The 21176-nt window shown below is 34.6% G+C and overlaps 4 protein-coding genes and 1 long non-coding RNA gene across 9 annotated transcripts; 3 read left to right on the top strand and 2 right to left on the bottom strand.

The window, feature by feature from the left end:
* Positions 1–1741: 1741 nt before the first annotated feature.
* Positions 1742–4745, top strand: LOC140673918 (chymotrypsinogen A). 2 transcript variants are annotated; one of them, XM_072907172.1, is made up of 5 exons: positions 1742–2331; positions 2989–3265; positions 3492–3637; positions 4091–4362; positions 4524–4745. In XM_072907172.1, the coding sequence occupies exons 1-5, from the start codon at positions 2235–2237 to the stop codon at positions 4707–4709; spliced, it is 978 nt and encodes a 325-aa protein (XP_072763273.1). In that variant the 5' UTR covers positions 1742–2234; the 3' UTR covers positions 4710–4745. The 2 variants fall into 2 exon arrangements, with proteins under 2 accessions (XP_072763273.1, XP_072763272.1); XM_072907171.1 differs by having other exon boundaries at positions 2971–3265.
* On the bottom strand, positions 3202–3932 carry LOC140673919 (uncharacterized). Its single transcript, XR_012048126.1, has 3 exons — positions 3912–3932; positions 3486–3643; positions 3202–3408 (listed from the first exon to the last, which is right to left on the bottom strand). It is a non-coding gene; the product is annotated as an uncharacterized lncRNA (long non-coding RNA).
* Positions 4746–10097: 5352 nt separating the features above from the next.
* Positions 10098–14271, top strand: LOC140673799 (uncharacterized). Of its 4 annotated transcripts, none has more exons than XM_072906979.1 (4): positions 10098–10238; positions 11360–11628; positions 12142–12436; positions 12725–14271. In XM_072906979.1, the coding sequence occupies exons 2-4, from the start codon at positions 11414–11416 to the stop codon at positions 13250–13252; spliced, it is 1038 nt and encodes a 345-aa protein (XP_072763080.1). In that variant the 5' UTR covers positions 10098–10238; positions 11360–11413; the 3' UTR covers positions 13253–14271. The 4 variants fall into 4 exon arrangements, with proteins under 4 accessions (XP_072763080.1, XP_072763082.1, XP_072763079.1 ...); XM_072906981.1 differs by having other exon boundaries at positions 10098–10711; positions 11407–11628; XM_072906978.1 differs by having other exon boundaries at positions 10099–10711.
* A 144-nt stretch (positions 14272–14415) lies between these two features.
* Positions 14416–17781, top strand: LOC140673803 (uncharacterized). The gene is made up of 7 exons (XM_072906984.1): positions 14416–14720; positions 14957–15172; positions 15813–16007; positions 16147–16252; positions 16511–16705; positions 16963–17183; positions 17583–17781. Exons 1-7 carry the CDS (start codon positions 14566–14568, stop codon positions 17779–17781), a joined length of 1287 nt encoding a protein of 428 aa, XP_072763085.1. The 5' UTR covers positions 14416–14565.
* On the bottom strand, positions 17328–19756 carry Mrpl39 (mitochondrial ribosomal protein L39). The gene is made up of 3 exons (XM_072906982.1): positions 19525–19756; positions 18661–19309; positions 17328–18588 (listed from the first exon to the last, which is right to left on the bottom strand). The coding sequence occupies exons 1-3, from the start codon at positions 19533–19535 to the stop codon at positions 18247–18249; spliced, it is 1002 nt and encodes a 333-aa protein (XP_072763083.1). The 5' UTR covers positions 19536–19756; the 3' UTR covers positions 17328–18246.
* Between the last annotated feature and the right edge of the window lie 1420 nt (positions 19757–21176).

Here is a 21176-nt window from a genome sequence, read left to right as displayed (position 1 = left end):
TATTTTGCTCATCATCATGACTTGGCATACGCTCATCTAATACGTTATTCGTATAAGAAATTTCAATTATTCTCTTATTCCTTTTTTTTTTTTTTTTTTTTTTTTTTTTTAATTCTTTTATTTCTTATTTATAAATTCTCCAATTCGACCGCTTCCCGAAAATTTCAGCTCCTCCGCCGAGAAAGGCGAGTTACATCGTTTACAAAGGATAGAAATCTCGACTTTGAGGATGAATAAAGATTCTTGCGATTTTTCATTCACGATTTTTGACGCGCGATATATATACACAAAGGCATAAATATATATATGGGAACGACTCTTCTTCTCCTTCTACAAAACACGAGGGTAAATGCAGTTTCACTTTCTCATTCCACACAAAGTGAGATGCATTCACGCGACGTGAATCTTTTCTTGTTTATGACAGCGCGATACTTGAGCAGATCCATCAAGAATCCACATAATAAAACAAGATTCCGTTCTGTAAATATTATCTTGGAAATTTTTTCAGTTGATTTGTATGTTAATAATTTGTGATTAATTTTACGCTCGTTAGATTACAAGTATTTTGTTAATTATATATAATTAAATGCTATTTACATATATATATATATATATATATATATATATATATATATATACATATATTATATAGATAAATAAAATTAATATATATAATAAATAAATAAAGAATTAAAAATAAATAATTAATATAATAGTGAAATAAATATTACAACATATATGTTGTAATATTTATTTCATTATTATATTATTTATTATTTATTATTTGTTATTTATTAATTATTATTTATTATTGGTATTTATTATTTATTTTTACTGATTTATTTAATTATCTTTCACGACGCGATGCATGATCAATTGTCCATTTATCAGATCTCTGTTGATTTATAAGATACAACTAATACGAATCGGACATCCTTGAGATATCATTAGGACATATTTAGAAATTTTCAATTATACATTAATGGATTCTTCATAAGCGCGAAATATCTCGCGATCTGACAACGTGAATCGGAACAGAGGATTATCGTCGATAGCGATTATATCATTATATCGACCGCGTTTCTCTCGCGCGAGTAGAGTGATTCGCTCTCGAAAGTCGTCACCTCGTTTGAGTATAGTAAACGAGCAAGAGAAAAAGAAGGAGAGAGAGAGAGAGAGAGAGAGAGACCCGCATTGCCCTCGGTTTCTTTCCGCGCGATCAATCTGCGATCGTTAATTACAACGCGCCCGACTTCTCACACCGATGACAGACATTCCTCGACCAAGGAAGAAAGTCTCCCCGAATTTAGAGTATTCCCGCGAAAACTTTGTCCGAGACGAAGAGAGAAAGCTTCTCTCGTCTTCTCCCTTTTTATTCGATTCGCTCTGCCAATTTTTTTGCCACGAGACTTACGTTACAGGGACTTGTTTCGGTCGATTTCCACTCGAGAGGGAAATCTCGCTTTACATCCCGATCCAATAGAATTTGAAGCCTCGATGAAGAACTGTGCTGTGAAAAATTGTCTAAGAATTCAGGCACATTTTTGTCTGCAGAAAGTCTGTCTGAAAGTAATTTTGAATAATTTGTCTTAATCGTCAGACTCGTTTTTATGAAGGTTCAGAAGAATGTCTGACAATTCGCACACTCTTCTGAGAATTCTATCTAAAAATTCGGACAGCGTCTGAAATTTTCTTACAGTTAGCTGAATTTTCAGAGAAGAATGACTCTGAAAGCCAGAAATGTGAAAATTCAGACACGAATGTGTCTGAATTCTTAAGTAATTTTTTACAGTGTAATTCTAGAACCGATTGCAGAAAAATTCCAGAGATTCCGCAGATTCCAAAAAAAAAAAGTCCAATAATTAAAGTGCATCACGAATATCGAGAATAGAAAGTCCATCGTATAATTATCCCGGATCGCTTCCTTTTTATCTCTTCGTTTTGTCGGAATGTCTCTTATTCGAATTTGAGACATCTTCCATTCCGTAAATGAAGACGATCGAGATTTTAGGCCTTTTTTTCGCGTTCCTCGACACCTGCCGGACTACATCATCGCACGCTTTCCCCCCTCCCGCGCCACTCGACGATCACTTTCTTCGAGATCGTTTCGCGCCGAAGGATCTCAGCTCGCGCTAATCCTACTCGAGGATCGATCGGCGTCGCCGAAGCCAGTCGGGCTATGCGGATCCATAAATCGTAGCTGTCCGCTGTGGATATTCTCGATTTCCCTGGCGATGTGCCGTCTTCGCGGCGATCTGGTCGTCCTGCTGGTGGTCGTCCTGGCGGATGCCCAGTGCGTCATGATGAGGATCATCGGGGAGAACCATTCCAGTGAGTACCTCTTTGCAATTTTTCATCCTGTTTTTTCCCCGATAATTTCTTCAGTCCAAATCAGACATTATATAAAGCGATTTCTGATTCTGAAATCTTACAATTTATTCTCGATTTTTTAAATGAATAATAGTTGAGTTTAGATTTTTTACCACGAGGTTTTGAATTTTGAATATAAATTAATTTGATTAATTTTTTAATACATTTTGAAAATCGTATGCTTTTTAAATTCTAACAATCTTGAAGCTTGAATATTCTTGAAATCTTTTCAACTTTACATGTTGATTCAACGCGCGATAAAATAATGAAGATATATAAACTGACGATATTCTAATGATATTTTTTCAAATATTTCTATACAATCTCTTATTATAATTTTAAAACGATAAAATAAATTTCGTGTATTTATCCTTTGAGGACAATATACATATGTAATAATCCTAGACATCTAAAACTTCTTAAAGATATATATTTTCAAATCCCATCAGACACTTGCTATGATCCATCGCTGAACATCCTATGGCTAAACGCTCTTTGAATTCTACGTAGTCAAATCTTTTCTAAATTATTAATTATACAGAATTAAATGATTACAATTCGCGAAGACGATAAAAAAATTCGAGTGGCTTTGCATAACAGAATGCGGATGTCCGGCAGCGTCGCAGAGACAGCCACGATCAATTGCTCCTCTAAAGGCCCAAGGACTACTGCTAAAGGACGACGTCTCATTCTCGTCAACGATCACCGCCACCGCCACCGCCACCACTACGACCACCGGTCGCATCTTCAACGGCAAGCCCAGTAGGAAGGGCGCGTGGCCCTGGCAGGTATCCCTTCAGTTGCTGCATCCAAAATTGGGCTTCATCGGTCACTGGTGCGGCGGTGTACTGATCGATCCCAAATGGGTGATCACCGCCGCTCATTGCATCCACAAGTGAGTCCTCGCGAGAGGAGAGTTTCGCGAAATTTTACAATTGTGGTTGATGTAGTTATTTAATGTTTTCAAAATTTTTAAATATTTTTCCTCGGCAGAATTATGTTTCTTTCTTTCTATCTTCATCAAACTCTTCGACGTATCTTTAACTCAAAATTTTTAAATGGACGCTTATTCCAGTTATTTACTTCATGCTTGGTATACTCAAATGGGTGTTTACCTTCAGCGAGCTGTTTAATTTGCCCATCGGCGCGCTGTGGACAGCGGTGGTCGGCGAATGGGAACTGGACTCGGGAGGACGCGGATCGGCTCGTCTACCCGTCGACAAGGTGATCCTTCACGAGAGGTTCAATAATTACGTGCACGACATAGGTGAGTCTATTTAAACAAAAATTAATTGTATCGAAATCTGATTCTATTCATTTTCTATCAATACTCTTCTTACATTATATTAAAGATCTCTTTATTCTATTCATCTTTTCTCTAAATCAAATCTAAGACTCGTGAAAACTCAAAAGCTTCTCTAGAACCCTTATGGAAAAACCATTCAAAAAAACACTCAAAAACACCCTAAAAATAACACTCAATTTCAATGTTATTTCGGACACTTAACTTGAGTATAATCCTGAACTTAAGTACAACCTACCAACTTGAGAGTTAACTTGAGTGTTATTCTCAACTTTATTTCCAGTTTATCCGATCAGTTACAAATAATTTATTTTATATTTTGAATCTCTTGTTGAGATTATATCAGAAATTAAACTGATACAAAAGACATATTTCAAATTTCCGTGAGGCAATCCTGATAGAACCTCGTCATTGCAGCTCTACTGAAACTCGCCAGGCCAGCACCTCTGTCCAAGGTCGTTCGCACAATCTGCCTTCCCAGTCCTGGACAACATCTCGGCAAAGGACAATGTATGACCTCAGGCTGGGGCCGATATGGTCCTTCGCCCTCGCTCTCTACAGCCCTTCTGGAGGCCAGCGTTCCTCTTCTAAATCTCAAGGAGTGCCTGCAAGCCTACGGCACCTCGGTGCCTATCAGAAAAGGTCATCTCTGTGCCGGTCACACTGACGGTTCCTCCGGAGGTTGCGTGGTAAACACTGTTTTCTGAAAATAAATTTGTAAATAAGGAGACAATTATATATACGGAAAATGATCACTTTTTGAAAAAGAATTGTTGTTAGAAAACATACGGTTGGTCCGTGACTATGTATTATTATTAATTATTATTTCTTTGTCTATTTTAATCGTCAGGGTGATTCCGGAGGACCTCTGCAGTGTCGTCGCCCTGATGGTGCTTGGCAACTGGTTGGTGTCACGTCCTTCGGCTCCGGTTGTGCCAGACCGGGTTATCCAGATGTATATACTGAGATACAGCATTATTTAAACTGGATTAACAATACGATCTATGCCAACAATGACGACGATGATAAGCAGTAGTAAAACATTTTGTAAATATTAACATTGTAAATATGCTATTGTACAGTGCAAACAATTCTTTGTATATAATGCATTCCGTGTTTATGTTAATTGTTATATATATGTGTTGTATAGTATGCTGATTTAAATTAACATTGGCACTAATAATTATATATTATTTATTTTAATTTTACGTATACGTTTTACGTATATGTTTTACACCTGTTCTATTATATCGCAGTATATTTAATTCTTTGTGTTCCAAATATGTCAATCTGATTGGCCTTGAGAGTTTTGATGTTCTACTTCACAAGTTAACTGATTGTGAGTTGGTATATGAAGTAAAATTTTGTTTAAATAATATTGCATAAAATATTGTTTTACACACATACATTATATATATATATATATACAATATATATCATTAATTTGTTTTTGTTTTATTATTAAATGCGGCGATGTGTGCGTATTGTATTATATATATCCTGTATAAAATGCAAGTAGCAATATTTCTATTCAATTTTTATAAATATAAAAATACCTCATTTTTTATGTAAATACAATATACTTTATATATGCATATAATTATTATAATATTATTTTTACTTTGTACGTCACGTTTGTTATGTTGTACAGTGTTTTATTGTTTATATATATATATATATATATATATATATATTAGAAAATATATGTTATTATATTTTATATACATTACATATAAAATGTATGTTTGACACAAAAATAAATTTTGATTTACTTTAACTACGATAAAGAGAGAGAGAGAGAGAGAGAGAGAGAGAGAGAGAGAGAGAGAAATAAATACAAATAAATGTGAATTAAAAAATTCACTGGAATGACGGAAAAGCGGTGAGGGAGGAGAGAAATATAAGAATAAGGATAAAACTATTATAATTAAATATATGTAGGTCATACTCCCCTCCCTCCTTATTGAATCTGACATTGTAGATAATAAACAGATAGAAAGCCGAGGATATTGGTACTGATACTGACATACAGGTGCTCGTTATACATATATAGCCACTCGTAATAATCGTTTTATTTAATTTTCTGTAACTATGACCAGACAATAATTATGGCCGTTTGTAAATGATCCGGTCGAGTAAATGTCGGAATCAAAATAAACAGGATGATAGAGGTCCCGAGGCTTGTAAAGATCCTTTCCGGAACATTGGTCGCGGTCAGTTAAAACTTTCACGGTTGTTTATTCAGCCGGAAAAGATGAGACGCAATCTCGCTTTAAGACCTTTAAATTATGTCGACATGCGACTCGACTTTTCTATATTTCACGTTCAAAATTATCGAAAAAATAATGCTGCGAAATTCCTGTAAATTAAATAAAGATATGACATCTTAAAAATTCCGTCCCGTTAAGTCGGAAATATTATACGCGTGATGGCTTATTTATAGTCGCCAAAAAGAAGAATGACAATAAGTTATGATACGACCATTTGTTTTCCATTAAGTGGAACGTAATACTCTTTAATAAAGCGAAGCGTATACTATGCGTTAATATAATATAAATGATGAAGTTAGAGATATCGATTCACGAAGGGCGCACGCGACATACCGTGAGAGCATACTCGGTCACAGGGCGAAGCCTTAATTAGTCTTAATTATTAATTACGGATACATACCTATGTAAGTAGCATTTTGCGCGTGCTCTGCGTGTGTTGTGTAGGTGTTACACGTGCCGACTCATAAAGCAAATATGTATATTCCATCCCAGATAGCACAGGATATTTAAGATAAATATTTATAAATAATATTACTATTTATTTTTTTTTGAAATATAATATAAATATTTTATACATATTTTAAATATATTAAGAGGAAGAGAATCATAGAAATTGCACATATTATTGACATATTATTAAATATAAAAATATATTAAATATTTTATATAATATATTTTTCAAATATTTGCTGGAATATTTTAATAAATATTCATAAAATATTCATATAATTATTATAAATATTTCGTATATATTTTATAAATATTATGTGTGTGTGTGTGTGTGTTGACTGGGACTAGGAATGCGCCAAAGTATGATTTCGAAGACCTCACCTGCTGATGTATCTCTGATAATCTTCAAATATCTAGAGATTATTATCATTAAGTCAATTTAATTTTAAGATGATTGAAATGTCTCTGATAAATTCTTAAAATATCTTGGTGCGAGATATGCTTTATTTTTTTCCGTCTGTCGATTATTTCTTCCAGTTATTATCCAGATCGCTCTAAATTAAAATAGTAAAATGTAGAATTAATTTATACATATGTATGTGGCAAGTAAATAATAGACAATATTACGCTTTAGAATTGTTATTTCGAACAAACTTGCAATTTGAAATACAATATGACAGTTCGATAGATACACATTGCACTTCGCTCGACACAGTTATGTAACGGCAGAAGTAGCTTCTCAGCTATCGAAATCCTTATATAAATGCAGATGTTCCTCTTGCAGGCATTCATCCTCTGCAGAGAAATGGCTTTTCTTTCTAACTTTCAACATATCTCTATATTTACTTTTCTATTTGTTTCGATAACGTAATGACGGAACAAGGACTGTCAGATAAAACCGGAACAGATAAGAAATGTCACTCGATGTTCACATTTCATACGTTTTTAAAAAATTATGGAATAAAATTATATAAAATATAATTGGAAAATTAATCCATTAATTTTATAATATATTAAAATTGATAATAGATTTTTGTTTTTGATTTTTTTCAAAAAAATTTTTCTCTCTTATTTATTTTCCATAAATCTAACATATTTGTATACAAAAAAATGTGCCCAAAGTAAATATTATCGTTTTATAAAATTCTGCAAAAAATTTTATAATGAAATGAAAAGATTAGAAATAAAATACGGATATTTAAATTTAAATATTAAATAAAAGAATTTTTTAAGAATTGAAAAAGTACAAATAATATTGACTAAAATTTAAAGAGCGTTTACGCTAAAAAGAAAAGCAACATTGCTAAAGTTTTATATAAAACCTTAAGGAACATTGTATATATTTTCATGACAATGTTCTATTTTGTGCCTCTAATGTAATTACTAATAGCAATCACACACACACAAGTATGGCAATTTACTAAGTATATTTGATTCGCTTCTACGTATATCACCTCTATGTATATCATAATCATCATTATTTACCCCTGACTTTTCCTCTCGAACCCTCCCAGAGACAATTTCATTCTTTTCACCGAATTTTCTATTTGCTAAAGTTGAAAATACAAATCTCGAAGCGATAATATATAAAACATTGATATAAAAAATACTACATACATTTAAAAAGGGGAATTCCATAAAAAATTTAAAAAAATACTATATATAATATATAAATAATAATAAAAATAATAATAATTATTATTATTACTTACATATTATTTATATATTTATATTGACACTTTTAAAATTCTCCAAGCATTAAATTTTCAATTCAAAACTTTAATAGTTAAAACTAATATTTACATTATACATATACTCAAAAATCTTATTAGATTCTAACTATAAATTCAGACAGAATTAAAATTCTGATGTTCCAGAAGCGATTTTACTGTAAGATCTAGAATGAAGTTTTTTTTTTTAATTTTATCAATAATAATAAGTAAATAATAATATCGTAGATACGTCTTTTTTCTCCTGCAAAAAATCACGCAACTAGATATCTTTCGCGAGTACATATATTTGAATCATCGTGATTGAATCATCATCGCCTACGCGCGCGCATTTCCCTTTATTCCCGCCCATCCCCCCCCCCCCCGCGTCTCCTGTGGGTTTTTCCATCATCCTATTCGATCGGCCCATCATAGTAGCATACTTTCATCGCGTCGAGGAAAGTGAGCGAGAAATCCGGCCGGGTGAGAGAAGAAGAGTAAAAAAAAAGAGAAAAAGAGAGAGAGGAAGCGGCGCCTGGGAAGATGGCGCCATTTGGCGCCCAAGGCTTTTCATGATACACATACGATTGATTCCCCTCGTTGAAACCGCGAAATTCCGAAGCGGAGAGTCGCGGTATCGATGTACGATACGATAATAATAATAATATACGTGCATAATAATTATAGACGGACAGAGGTATCGATGCTTGTTCATATTTATTTATTTATTTTTTTTTTTTTTTTTTTTTTACGAGGAGGGACGATATGTTTTGTACGTGTGTTTGAAAATTTAAATTTGTAAAATAATATTTTTTTATATAGAAATATATTTGCATAATTATTTACGCAAAAAATTTAATTAATTTGTAGATTTCTCTTTACCTTTTAACCGTCTTCTTTGCACTTTTCTTATCTATAGTGAATTGATATTTAAAGTGTCAATATAAGCATCGAATGTCATTTTAATTTGACAGAATTTTCGGTCGATGTTTCCTCGGTAAAAATGTCGAGAAAAATTAATCTTTTGCATCTCTTTGTGTGTGTTTAAATATAAATCTCCAATAAAAATTCTATTAAAGTAAACTTTTTTTACACAAAATTAATTTAAAAAATTCAGTGTAGAATTATACCATATATTGTCAATTATTGGATTCACATTTTTTAAAATCTTTTCTTTCCATTATCAATAAAATTATTGACACAGTTTCGTTAAAGAAAAATCAATTTTCCATTGTGTAATTTCAAAGTTATTGACACAGTTTCATTAAGGAAAAATCGATTCCAAAAAACTTGTCATCGTATTAGGTAGGAGAAGAGAAAAAGAATTTGAAAAGGAAAAATATATAAAACTAAATATAAATATAAAATAAGTACAAATACGATGTACAATACATGATATTTAAACTAAAATATAAAATATAAAATAAACTAAACTAAAATATAAATATAAATAAATAAATAAGAAGATAAATATCAATTTTAAGCTAAAAATATCTCTCTTCTAAAAAAGGCATATTATGTTTATGTTTTCCGAGATGCTGATTGGTTGTCTCGGTGTCTCGTTGTCAAGTACGCTTCGCGCGTGTCGTTTGTAGCTGTCAAATTTTGACAGTTTATGTGACAACTTGTAAACAAATTAAATTAAAGAAAACGAAGAAGAGAAAAAGAGAGACAAGAAAGGTACATATATTATATACAAAATCTATGTATAAACTTTTTCCATGATTTTATATGTATATTTAATACGTAATTTATATTTGTTGAATTAATAGAAAAAAGAAGAGATGCAAGAAAGAAGGAGACGGGATATAATATATATTAAATAAAGAAAGAGAAAGACAGAGAGAGAGAGAGAAAAAAAATCTCATGCGGAGAATTTTGTGATTTTTCAAACGCGACATTCCTGTCATGCGCACTCGCGTTCCCAGTTCCCAGTCGGCGCGATTGGCTCGCGTGTCCATGTCGAGGGATGGAGAAGGGAGGGAGACACGGAACGCGAGAGCCTCGCATTAAGATGGCCGCACCTGGTGATCGCGCGTGTGCCTCGAAGGAGCGTCGTCGCGTCGTCACGTAATAGCCCGCTCGCGCGGATTCCGCGAACGCGATCGGCCATCGCTTCCGTGACCGAGTCAGCCAGTGAGTGACGTTACCCTGGTTATTCGGAGATCGCCACCCCCTCGGCAAGGGAGGAGGGAACGTTTTTCGTGATCGAATCTCTCTCGGCGTCGGTGACGCTTTGCTGATAACGTTCCTGGATAAATATCCCCCGTTCCTCGGGTTCCCGATGCCCCTCCCTCCCGAGGTCGACGATCGTGAACGCGCTCTTCTACGAAGCTTGTGATCCCCTCGTCGAGGGGAGGAAGCACCCTCGCGATTCTTTCGGCGACGAGTCACGTCGATGATGACGCTTCAGTGACGTTTCTTCTCGCTAATATCGCCGCGGTGCATCATCCTCGCACTTTCCGTCAGATTGTGTCTCCGAAATGGGAATGTGACCAGGGTGTTAATAGACTTCTCCGACGACTCTCTCTCTCTCTCTCTCTCTCTCTCTCTCATCGCGTTTTTGCGACAACACCCGGTTCCATAACAGAGCCAAAAATATCATTTTGGTGAGTCTAAATTTCGGAGAAAAATAGACGCATCCTAAGTTAGCGCCTACTTTAGCGACGAACGAATCTAGAGATCTAGAGATCATCTCCGTGGAATCTGTGAAACATTTCCGAAAGTATCCTGACCTTCGATATTTTTCTATTTTTCTTTCTTTCTTTCTGTCTGTCTCGAAAGTGACGTGCATTTTTCTGGCACGCGTGAATAGACGACCTTCCATCGATCGCGGTTTGCGTTAGCCCTTCCGAAAGTTGCGGAATATATAGGGTGTCTCGTAAACTCACATTTGTCAATTTTCGTTCAACCATTACGAAGACATTATTATGTATAAAATTAACGATTATAAATTAATTTACTTTCAAGGATTCTTAAAATCATATAGTCGAAATATTAAATGACCTATAAATTAATGAGATTGACATTATTATTGATTGTCCTGTTGAAATTAATAATAAGTATAATCCACAATAACAGTACTGTGAATCGCTAAATTAATAGATTATTTACATATATTATTACATATATATATTTATATATTATTATTATTATACATATTAATTATTAATTATATAGAAGAGAATAAATTATATATATATATATAGTATAATTATACTATAATTAATAATAATCGATATTTTATTACCTTGCAGACCGTACAATAACAAAATAATTTACCAGAGGAGTTGGCCATTCGCAGGATCAACATGAGCAGGAACAGCGAAAGTGGAATATCACTGGCGACACCGCCGGCGATTCACGTCGGGCCCATCGTCACGCCTGGATCCAACGAGACTATCTCTATCCTGATACCATTATCGGCGCAACTCACTACAATGGCCAGTCAAAAGGTCGACAAGAACTGCAAGGATTGCAGTAAGGATGCAAAACAGTCGACCGCCACTACTACTCCTGCACGAAGGTACAGGAAGTATTCGATGAAATATCCTTAGATTCTTCAGATAATCATAGTTTTCTTAAAACCAAATAAGATTTAAGGACGCACAGATCAAGATTTTTAATATTCTAATGATTCTATAAACTTAACAATGTTTTTATTAGAACTTTGATTCTTTTTAAGTTTAATTTTTTAATTAAAAGTTTATTGAATAATGCTGTTCTTGACGATATTTCGAAATTTAAAATCATAAAAATTGACATTTCTTTTATCAGACTGCTAGTAATCCTGTGCGAAGATATAGAAAATATTTAATGAAATAGTTTTAAATTCTTTGGATAGTCATAGTTTTTGATTTTATCAATACTTTATTTGTGTGTCAGTTTTCAATATTCCATTAGTTTTACATTTCTAATAATTTTTTATTAAAACTTTGGTTTCTGCTTTCATTTTTCAATTAAAGTTGCATCGTTACAATAAATGCACTTCTCGATACTTAAGAATCATTGAGATTAAAGACATCCTTTCTTTTACCAGTCCGAGAAACGACAGGACGAAGGGCTGTCCCTTTCCCATGTGCTCACGATATGGACGAGCGTTCTCCAGGGCCCACGATCTAAAGCGACACATAGCTCGGCACGCGATGCGAAAGGAAAAGCTGCAGCTGACCGATCAGCAAAAGGTTATTGTCGAAAACGCCGCGAGCGACACGACCCTACGAGGCGCCCTTTTGCGCGGCGCAGAAGATAAGGGCGGATACGCCTGTCCACGTTGCAAAAAAAGATACAGCGACGAGGATAAGCTCAAGGTCCACCTGGCCTCGCACAGCAAGGTATCATCAGGATGTCATATCAGTTATTTTATTTCCTAATGGTGTCAGTTGATTAAAGTTTATCAGTTGTTTCTGGAAATGTAACAAACAAATGTTTTTTTAAGTCAGTAAGTCTTTTTGATGTTATCTTGGAAATTATTTATTTGCCTTGTACGATTGTGGAACTGGCAGGCTTTATTTTTTGTATGGCTAAGCAAGCAGTAATGCTTGAGAGTAAAATTAATGAAAAAATATATATATCGAGGCATACATCGAAAATATTTTTATATGTGCTATTTATTTTTTCAGACAACGCCAAAAAACCATTCAAAGCCAGCGGAACATACCAAAAACATACTGCAAACAAATGTAGACAAATCTTCTGCATCAAAGGATCTTACAGAGACAGAAGAGTTCTTTTTGGAAGAAATGTTATTGCTGAAGAAGGATCCTCGAAGGGCGGACAAAGGCGATTCGAAGATCAGGTGCGACTACTGCTCGAAGACTTTCAAGACTAAATGGACCCTGAGTTCGCACGTGGCTGCTCACGAGGGTCGTTTTCAGTTTGATTGCGGCCAGTGTGGCAAAAAGTTTGTGAGGAAAAGTCACTACGAGGGCCACGTGCGCTCCCACGAGGCCGCCAGACCGTACAGCTGCGAGCAATGCGGCAAGACGTTCAAGGAACTCAAGCATCGTCGCGAACACACCAAGCGGAAACATCCGAATCAAAGTGCGATACAGAGCTTGTTAGACAGTATCGGACCGTGCGCGACCGAGGAGGCGAACATCGATCAGGCCAAGTTCACTTTGCTGATGCCGGTGAATTTTAGCGCATAAAATGATCCAAGAGGTATTCGCCGCCTTGAAAACTTACTGTGGATCCTTTAACTTTGAATTATAAAAAATTAAATTCTTCTTCGGATCCACAAGACCTGAGACTTCTTGGAATATTGTATCCCTGGAACCATGGGGCCTTCAATACTTTAGCTTCTTGGAACTCTGGATGCGAGGAAGATTGGATTCTCAGATCTTTCATCTACCCAGGAGGAGAGAAATCTTGCAACTTTGCTTAGAAGATTGAATTCTTATAATAATTGTGGAAGTTTACATTACTTGAAAACTTAATTGACCTATAACCTCGATTCTTGACCTCAGCTAGATCATGTATACTTAGATTTTTTAACTGTCCGAAATATAAATTTTTGAAGGCTCTGAATACTGAATTCCCAAATTTTTGGTAATCGATAATTTTGGATAGTCTTGTAAATTCTGAAAGTTTTAACGACCAAAAAAAAAATAATATCTCTAAATGATAACTTTTTTTAAATTCAGTGACAAAGAATTTTATTCAAAAATTTTACTGATTGTATTCAATCTGTTATTCCATACCTCACAGAAAAATTCCAGAAAAATAAATCTTAAGCAAGTGAAGCCGTTATGTATTTGTTTTAGTCCATCATCTGCATATTTGCTTAAATGTCCTTTAAAAAAAAGAGATATATATATATACATATATAATAAAATTATAACAGCTTGAAAATAATTTTATTGATAACACGAGAACAATTATTTATTTAGGAAATATTAATTAATTTAAGAGGAAATTTTTTTATAAATTGTGATCTATTTTTTGTCACTACAATCATGTAATTTACTATGTCAAAGAAGAAAAGTCATTTCACAGAATAAGTAGACATAAATATTTTTTTCGTCTGCTACGTCTTACGTTTGATAATATAAATTGATAAAATGTATGGAAAACTTGTTTTTATAACTCAATCTCTCTCTATACACATGTGTTTCACTTCTAGTAAAGATAAACCTTACGATAAATAAAAATTATAATTATTTAATAATTCACGCATTGAAATGAGAGTTTTCATTATCGAACGCGAGTGTGTGATGTTCCTCGTTTGTCCTCGATATCCTGAAGCTGTCATCACAGTGGAAAGATTGCGAGAGTCTTTGTTTCGCGCAAATTTCGGGAGTTCTCGCCAAAAGAATTCTCGCAAAATTTCAGAAATTCCCTCCCGCAACCGGAAATTCTATAGCGATCGCGAAACGCTATGCGAGAACGCACGTGATCCTTGTAATTGATCGCGATTGATCGGTTACGTGATTGGTCGCGATCGGGAATTTCAAGGAGTCAAATGAATCCGAAACGGCGGAGAGTGTCTTCGCAAAACGCGCGAGGATGCAAAAATGTGCGGTGCACGTTGGACACGATGCCGCCAGAAGTTCTCGGCATCATCCTGAGGATGCTGTCGTTACACGACGTCGCTTGCACGGTTCGTCTGATCTCCAGGTAGAGAGATTTCGTCGGGACTTTTCCATTTTCTCGGAATACAGAATTTTAAAGAGAAAGCATCATCGGTTTAATTATATTATTAACATTTAGCAAATAATTTTTCAAAATCTATTTATGTAAATGTTGTATCATTAATTCATCTATCTAGTTATTAAAGGAAACTCTAAAACGCAACTGTATAGTCCTGTCAATTCTTTAGTAGTCTCTACTAATCTAATCTCTTTCTTGAGCAGACGTTGCTTCGATATCGCCGCCACTGTATTAAACAGCGAGTTCCTGGTGGCTGGCACGAAGCTGGAAACTGCAATAAAACGCACTGAGAATCTCCTGAACAACGTAAAAACTGATAAGGAGTTACTCGAATATAGTAGCATCTTCAACGCGCTCGAACTCATTCGCTCCCAGTATCAGATGTTAAAGGCCGTCACGTGGCGATACACGCACCCAAGGTTTTCAAATTCATCTATATCTCTTGTGAACAATTTAAAAATTTGGTGAAACTCTTGAAAAATTGAAAATTAAAAACATAAAAATATATTAGCGTATTTAAAAAATTTTTCGATACCTTTATTATTATCGTGTACTTGTATGTATATATATATATATATACACATGCATTAGATGTTTATATTTTTTGACAAATATTTATCTTCTAAAAAAATTTTAATATATATTTCTAAATTATATTCCTAAATTTTGCTTATTTAAAAAATTGTTTCTTAGGAAAAAATTATATTGATAATGTAATATAAATGAAAAATATAATATATAGATTGTTAATGTAAATAAAATATTTAATAAATAAAATTTTAAAAATTGTATAATATTGAGAATAAAGAAAGAAAAAATCGATATATATTTTTTTAACAGATATTTGTGTTTTAAAAAAATTTGAATATATTCCTAAATTTTGTTTAAGAAATTTAATTTCTTGAGAAAAAACTATATTAATAATATAAATAAAATAAATGGATTGTTAATATAAATAAAATTTAAAAAGTATATAAAATAACTATAATAATAACGTTATTAAGATTAGAGAGAAAAAGTCGACATACATATTTTCTTATTCATTTTTTATCGTTGAAGATCACGTGGATCATCTATCTCGTGCTTCTACGGTGGTAGAGTCCTCGACAACCTCAACTGCTTGCTACAGACAATTCTCAATCCTGGTCGAGTACCTACGAATGTCTTCAACTACGTCGATTTGCAGATCTTTACGCGCAGCTGTGAGAATTTCATGGATCATTTCGAGAAGATCACAGAGCGCAGGATAAACAGGTAACGGTATTTTCCCTCGTCAGCTACGATCCTCGAGCGAGTAGTAATCGTTAATTTTTGCGACTGCTTCAATGACTCGATTAACAAATTAAGTATAATCATGAAGAGAATCAGTAAAAAAGAGAAAAATCACCGATAGATCTGCACTAGTTTCGGGCTGTAAGATCGTCGATGTCCTAGACTGTCTGGGAGAGGGTCGACAACTACTATCCTTCAGGACTTCGTCGAGGACAGGAAATCCCATGGTAAGGGTTGTTCCGATATAATCCTACGTCAAGTATTATTAATTATTAATTTTTTAATTAATTAATATTATTAATTGTATTCAATTTAACTATTGATCGTTACTATACTTGTGGAAGATTCTTATTTCTTGTTTTTTGCCATTATCCTGAATGATACACGTGAATCGTTCAGTAGACATTTCTCGAAGGAAAATTCCACAACAAAGTTTAATCACTTAAACCGCAGACTCGTGAGTCCGCGTTTAATTCAATTTTCAGGTCAGCATACAACTCAAGTACGTCCTGAGACGCGCGTGGTTCATGTGTCTGCAGGTGCCCAACGCGAACTACGAGAACTGCTGGCGGGACAGGCAGCGTTACATGTACCTTAGATTGCGTCGGCTGGTCTGCAGCTTCAATAGGCACCTCTTCCACAAGTTGCACTACGAGCGCAAGCTCCTCCTCCGAGCGACGGTAACTCCCGTAAAATCCGAGTACGGCGATTAAATCAGACTAATTTAAAATAATTACATATAATAAAAATCTATTTTAATCGAGTTTATAATCATTTCTTTAGAGAATTTCCTTTTTACTTAATTAACGTACTGTATATATAATAATATATCAAATAACATTTTATATATAATATATTATTTTATATATTATATTATTATATTTATATATTATATTATTATATATATATATAATATATATACATTTTTTAATTATAGGCGTCGTCGTTGCCGCCCCAAAAACCACCGCCAGCCTCCACGTATGCAGGATACGGCGAATACGGGGGCCAGTTCTTTTATTACGGTAACATGAGCAAGTATGCCTACGAGAATAAATTCAGATACACGAGATCCGGTAACGTGGAGAACACCAGTCGAGAGTTGGAGGAAGCTAATAATAAGTCGCATCGCTTCGATTTGGTCATCAGAGTTCAATTAAGGTAATAATTAAAAAAAAAATGCAAAATCTTTGCAATTTTTCCCTTCGTGAATGATTTCCTTAGAACCTTTTTCTCCCTCCTCGAACTATAATTGGAAAAAAACATATTCACGCGTTCTAAAAAAAATTAATCTTTCTCTGTAAATTAGAATCTCTTTGTGTGTATGTATATCGAGATAAAATTATTCATACAAATGTATAATTTCAATAATAATGATTATAATTTTTCGTTTCTAACGTCGCAGTCCAAAATAATAATTATTCAGTAACATAGGTGACATTTTTTTAACTCTATAACAGACAGAGTGTCAAATTGTTTAGAGTAGCTCCTCGAGTGAAATTTACATCAGAGTTTTCTCGTGCATTGAAAAAGATAAAGCGATTTATGTTAATCGTTTAGATGTTCACCAGAATTGGCGCCGCTGTCGACAAGGATGAGCCTGAAGACTGACGACCTCGAAGACTGCGGTGCCAACTCACGTCAAGAATTGTACCTGAAACTGAGTACAGCATGCGCGGCGTCCAAAGCTAACAGACTGCCGGGCGCTTTTACCTGGGAGGTGCGCGGTCCTCGAGTAAAGCATTCCCAGTGTCGTTGAATCGCGCGTATATACTCTTATACACATAATGTACAATAATATTTAACGATCATTCAATTTTTATATCTTTGAAGGTGAAAAATATATTAGTCGCATTTTATCCGATGATCTTAACGTATTACGATTTATCGATAAAAGTAGTCAAAAGGAATCCTAGACAGAATCTTCTTTGACGAAAAAAAATTATGAAATGTATAGGCACTTGTGTATCGCACTTCTGATCGCTTACTGTAGTTACATTAATTGAAATGACGTGAAAAAAATCGTATACACTTTTTGTCTCTCTCTCTATACGTCTGATAAATTTAGTCCTTCTATTACTAGGATATCAAATTGATATATCTTTGATCCATGTCGAACTCAACGAAACATCGGACAATGACGTATTTAAAAAACAGATAAATGACTAAAAGATGCATTTATTTACACGAGGATCTTCTTCAATTGCGAAGCGAGGCTGATTACCTAGTTCATGGAAGCTGTCACGTTCATCGTCTCGTCTTCGATGTGAGATTGCCACGTTGCGATGTTAAGTTTCTTGGCGCGTTTTTCCAGGATAGAGTAGGCAAAGTGATTAAGCAAAATGCCCTTGGGCAGGGCGATGCCCTGAAAACGGTACAGGCCGTCAACGGGCCCGTCCGTGAGTTTGTACACGGCCGACACGGTGACACGACCCACCAGGCCGCTGTTATTAATCATAGGACCTCTGCTGATGTCCACGTGATCCCCCAGACGGTACAATGGCACTCTATCATTGTCACTGTCCTTAGCAATACTAGGTATCTGCTGAGACTTGAAGGGATTATCCTGGAAGGATGTGTAAAGTGATATTTGACTAACTTTATGAAACATACAAAAGTAAATCTCTATATTCTATACCTGGAACATATCTAATGCGATGCCACGCGGCACCTCTAGTCTCTCCAACAGTAGTTCCCGGTTTGTCAGCTTGACAAAAAGCGCAGACATGGCACGCAACTCGGAATCGGTCGGCTGCCAATCTGGCAGATCTATGAACACGTCGTAGATGAAGCTACCGGAACGGACCGCTGGTGCGGGAAAGCTATGCAGATGCACGTCCACGTGGTCCTTGAACGCGCTGTCTGCCACGGCACCCAGGATGAACGAACACGTACGCCAGAAGGCATAATTGACAGCACCTGTTCGTGGACTCTGCATAGTCACCAGCTCCAGCTCGCACTTGCCCGTGAACGGCCTGTGCATGTCCCAGACGCGACCGTTCACTAGAGCGATGGCAGACATCTTGGCGACGTTCTCGGAGATGTGCCTGGCGCAGTCGTACGGTGTGGAAATGTCACGGTTCATCACCATCACCACTTCGTCCTCTACCGACTTGTAGGTCACCTCTATCTTCTCGATCCTACCCAGCTCAGATCGCTGCCTTCGTTTCTCTTCGTCGAACAGCTGATTCCTCCGCTTCCTCGCCTCTACCTTGGACAATGTGCTGGCACATCTCGATGACAAGAGATGCTGTACCTTCATGCTGCTTACACAGAGCCTTCTGCACCTGCGATACAAAGCCGATCAATGCAAAGGCTCAAAACTAAACAATCTTAATGCAAAGATATGTACTTCAGGTTTTCTATAAATAAATAATTAAAAAATAAATATAATATATATTATATTATATATTAATAAATAATTAATCAAAAATCTTATTAAACAGACTATGAAGATTTTAAATTCTATAGTCTTCATAATATTTGAACAAAAAGTACGTACCCGTGAATCATTTTTTTTCCTTTCTAACTGGAAGATGCTTCCGATGTAAAAGTTATTTAGCAGAGATGTATCTCTGCATGTTTGACTTAACACTATTTCTCTATATTATTTTTCTGGTCTTTGCAATAAAGTTGTACATAATTTTCAGTTCGTTCTTGATTCCTCTTCTCTCGATCAGCTAGCCGATCTTGTTTGGTTGACTTAGGTTAAACGATACCCTAACCTCGTTATATTGAGGTGTTATAGTGCCATCTGCGAGCGCGCGTATTTTGAATGTACACGTGGAGGGAATAAATGGCGGGGATAAACGTGACAGGCATATAATTTATATTTGTAGAAAACCAAGTTCTGTGATAAAAATTCTTCGAAATAACTTACATAAAGAATTTCTCTCTTCAATTAAATCAATTTATTTTAAATAAAAAATATTCGAATTAAAGATATTATTTCAATTTTATAACTAAAGTGGACCTATTATATAATAATATTATATTAATTACTCGAATCGAATATTTTCTTTTTATATATTATTGTATCAGAGAAATATATAATATACATTATATAATAAGTTTTTACAATAGTAACATCAATTATTCTTTGCTTTTTTACAGCTTCAGAATTTGCAGGTATATGTATTTTAAAAATTTTCCATGTGTTTAAATATATTTGAATAAGTGTGTCTTATATATATATATATATATATATATTCAATGGCAAAGTTTATATACTATTTCTTAGGTGCGTATAAATTGCTGATGAAAAAAAATATGCCACTCTTTGTACATATTGACATATATTTGTTCTTTCCTTATTCTTTTCTTTTATAGTAATGTGAAAAAGACAAAATGTAATTACGTTGATGTCATCACTCAGAAAATTAACAAATATTATTCTAATTTCTAACTTGAAGAACGCGCGCGCGATATACTTGTTGCGTAACCGTAGAAAAAAGGTTTGTTGTTTTTAACTGAATTAGAGAACGAGAATGAGATAAATGTAATATTTACTTATTGTTAGAAGTTCGAAAAAGAAAAACGAAGAATGCAAAAGTAAAAAAAAAATTTTCCAAATTTCTCTTAATTTAGTTACATCCAATTATCATAATCAGGAGCGGAAATTCTTTTCTACAATTACAAAAATAGGTTTTTTTCGTACGATATAATGTTTATTTTTTGCGCGTTATTGATTAATAAAATACACCAAAGCACTCTTTCTTCATTAGTTCGCATTAATGTGTTTGAAGATACGCTTTTAATATGTCTAGCTAAAAGAAACAATTGAGCAGAAAGAATTAACATATACATATATGTATACATATATATATACTCTTATTAAGTTATTTATTGATATATTTATTTCCCGAGAAATATAGAGGATATATAGAGGAATGAGAGAGTGCAAATTATACGCGCCGTCGAAGAGTCGTTTAAGGCACATGTTGCATTAATAACAGTCCATCGAATTGATGTCCTTCTGTTTGTACATCGTCAGTATGTCGTTCAAAATCGATTCAAAGCTACTGATGATGTTTTCAATCAACACGGTAGATGTAAATATTGATGTCGTAATTAAAGATCGCGCGGAGAGAACTTTGGTGCATCACGGACAAAATATATAGAATCTTCCTCTCCTCCTCCTTCATCATTTCGTCC

Source organism: Anoplolepis gracilipes, chromosome 15 (assembly GCF_047496725.1).
Source record: "Anoplolepis gracilipes chromosome 15, ASM4749672v1, whole genome shotgun sequence".
In the NCBI taxonomy this organism is placed as follows: Eukaryota; Metazoa; Arthropoda; class Insecta; order Hymenoptera; family Formicidae; genus Anoplolepis; species Anoplolepis gracilipes.
The sequence above is the reverse complement of the archived record's forward strand: the minus strand, read 5'-3'. Positions and strand labels throughout refer to the sequence as shown.

What these genes read in the sequence shown, in the direction of transcription:
- LOC140673799 (XM_072906979.1), top strand. Translation starts at nt 11,414, where the DNA reads ATGAGCAGGAACAGCGAAAGTGGAATATCACTGGCGACACCGCCGGCG. An exon ending in ACTACTACTCCTGCACGAAG is followed by an intron (nt 11,629 to 12,141) that starts GTACAGGAAGTA and finishes TTCTTTTACCAG; the next exon opens with TCCGAGAAACGACAGGACGA. An exon ending in ACCTGGCCTCGCACAGCAAG is followed by an intron (nt 12,437 to 12,724) that starts GTATCATCAGGA and finishes TTATTTTTTCAG; the next exon opens with ACAACGCCAAAAAACCATTC.
- Mrpl39 (XM_072906982.1), bottom strand. An exon ending in TCGCATTAGATATGTTCCAG is followed by an intron (nt 18,589 to 18,660) that starts GTATAGAATATA and finishes ACATCCTTCCAG; the next exon opens with GATAATCCCTTCAAGTCTCA.
- LOC140673803 (XM_072906984.1), top strand. Translation starts at nt 14,566, where the DNA reads ATGAATCCGAAACGGCGGAGAGTGTCTTCGCAAAACGCGCGAGGATGC. An exon ending in ACAGAGCGCAGGATAAACAG is followed by an intron (nt 16,008 to 16,146) that starts GTAACGGTATTT and finishes AATCACCGATAG; the next exon opens with ATCTGCACTAGTTTCGGGCT. An exon ending in AGCTCCTCCTCCGAGCGACG is followed by an intron (nt 16,706 to 16,962) that starts GTAACTCCCGTA and finishes TTTTAATTATAG; the next exon opens with GCGTCGTCGTTGCCGCCCCA.
- LOC140673918 (XM_072907171.1), top strand. Translation starts at nt 2,235, where the DNA reads ATGTGCCGTCTTCGCGGCGATCTGGTCGTCCTGCTGGTGGTCGTCCTG. An exon ending in CATCGGGGAGAACCATTCCA is followed by an intron (nt 2,332 to 2,970) that starts GTGAGTACCTCT and finishes TTTGCATAACAG; the next exon opens with AATGCGGATGTCCGGCAGCG. An exon ending in TAATTACGTGCACGACATAG is followed by an intron (nt 3,638 to 4,090) that starts GTGAGTCTATTT and finishes TCGTCATTGCAG; the next exon opens with CTCTACTGAAACTCGCCAGG.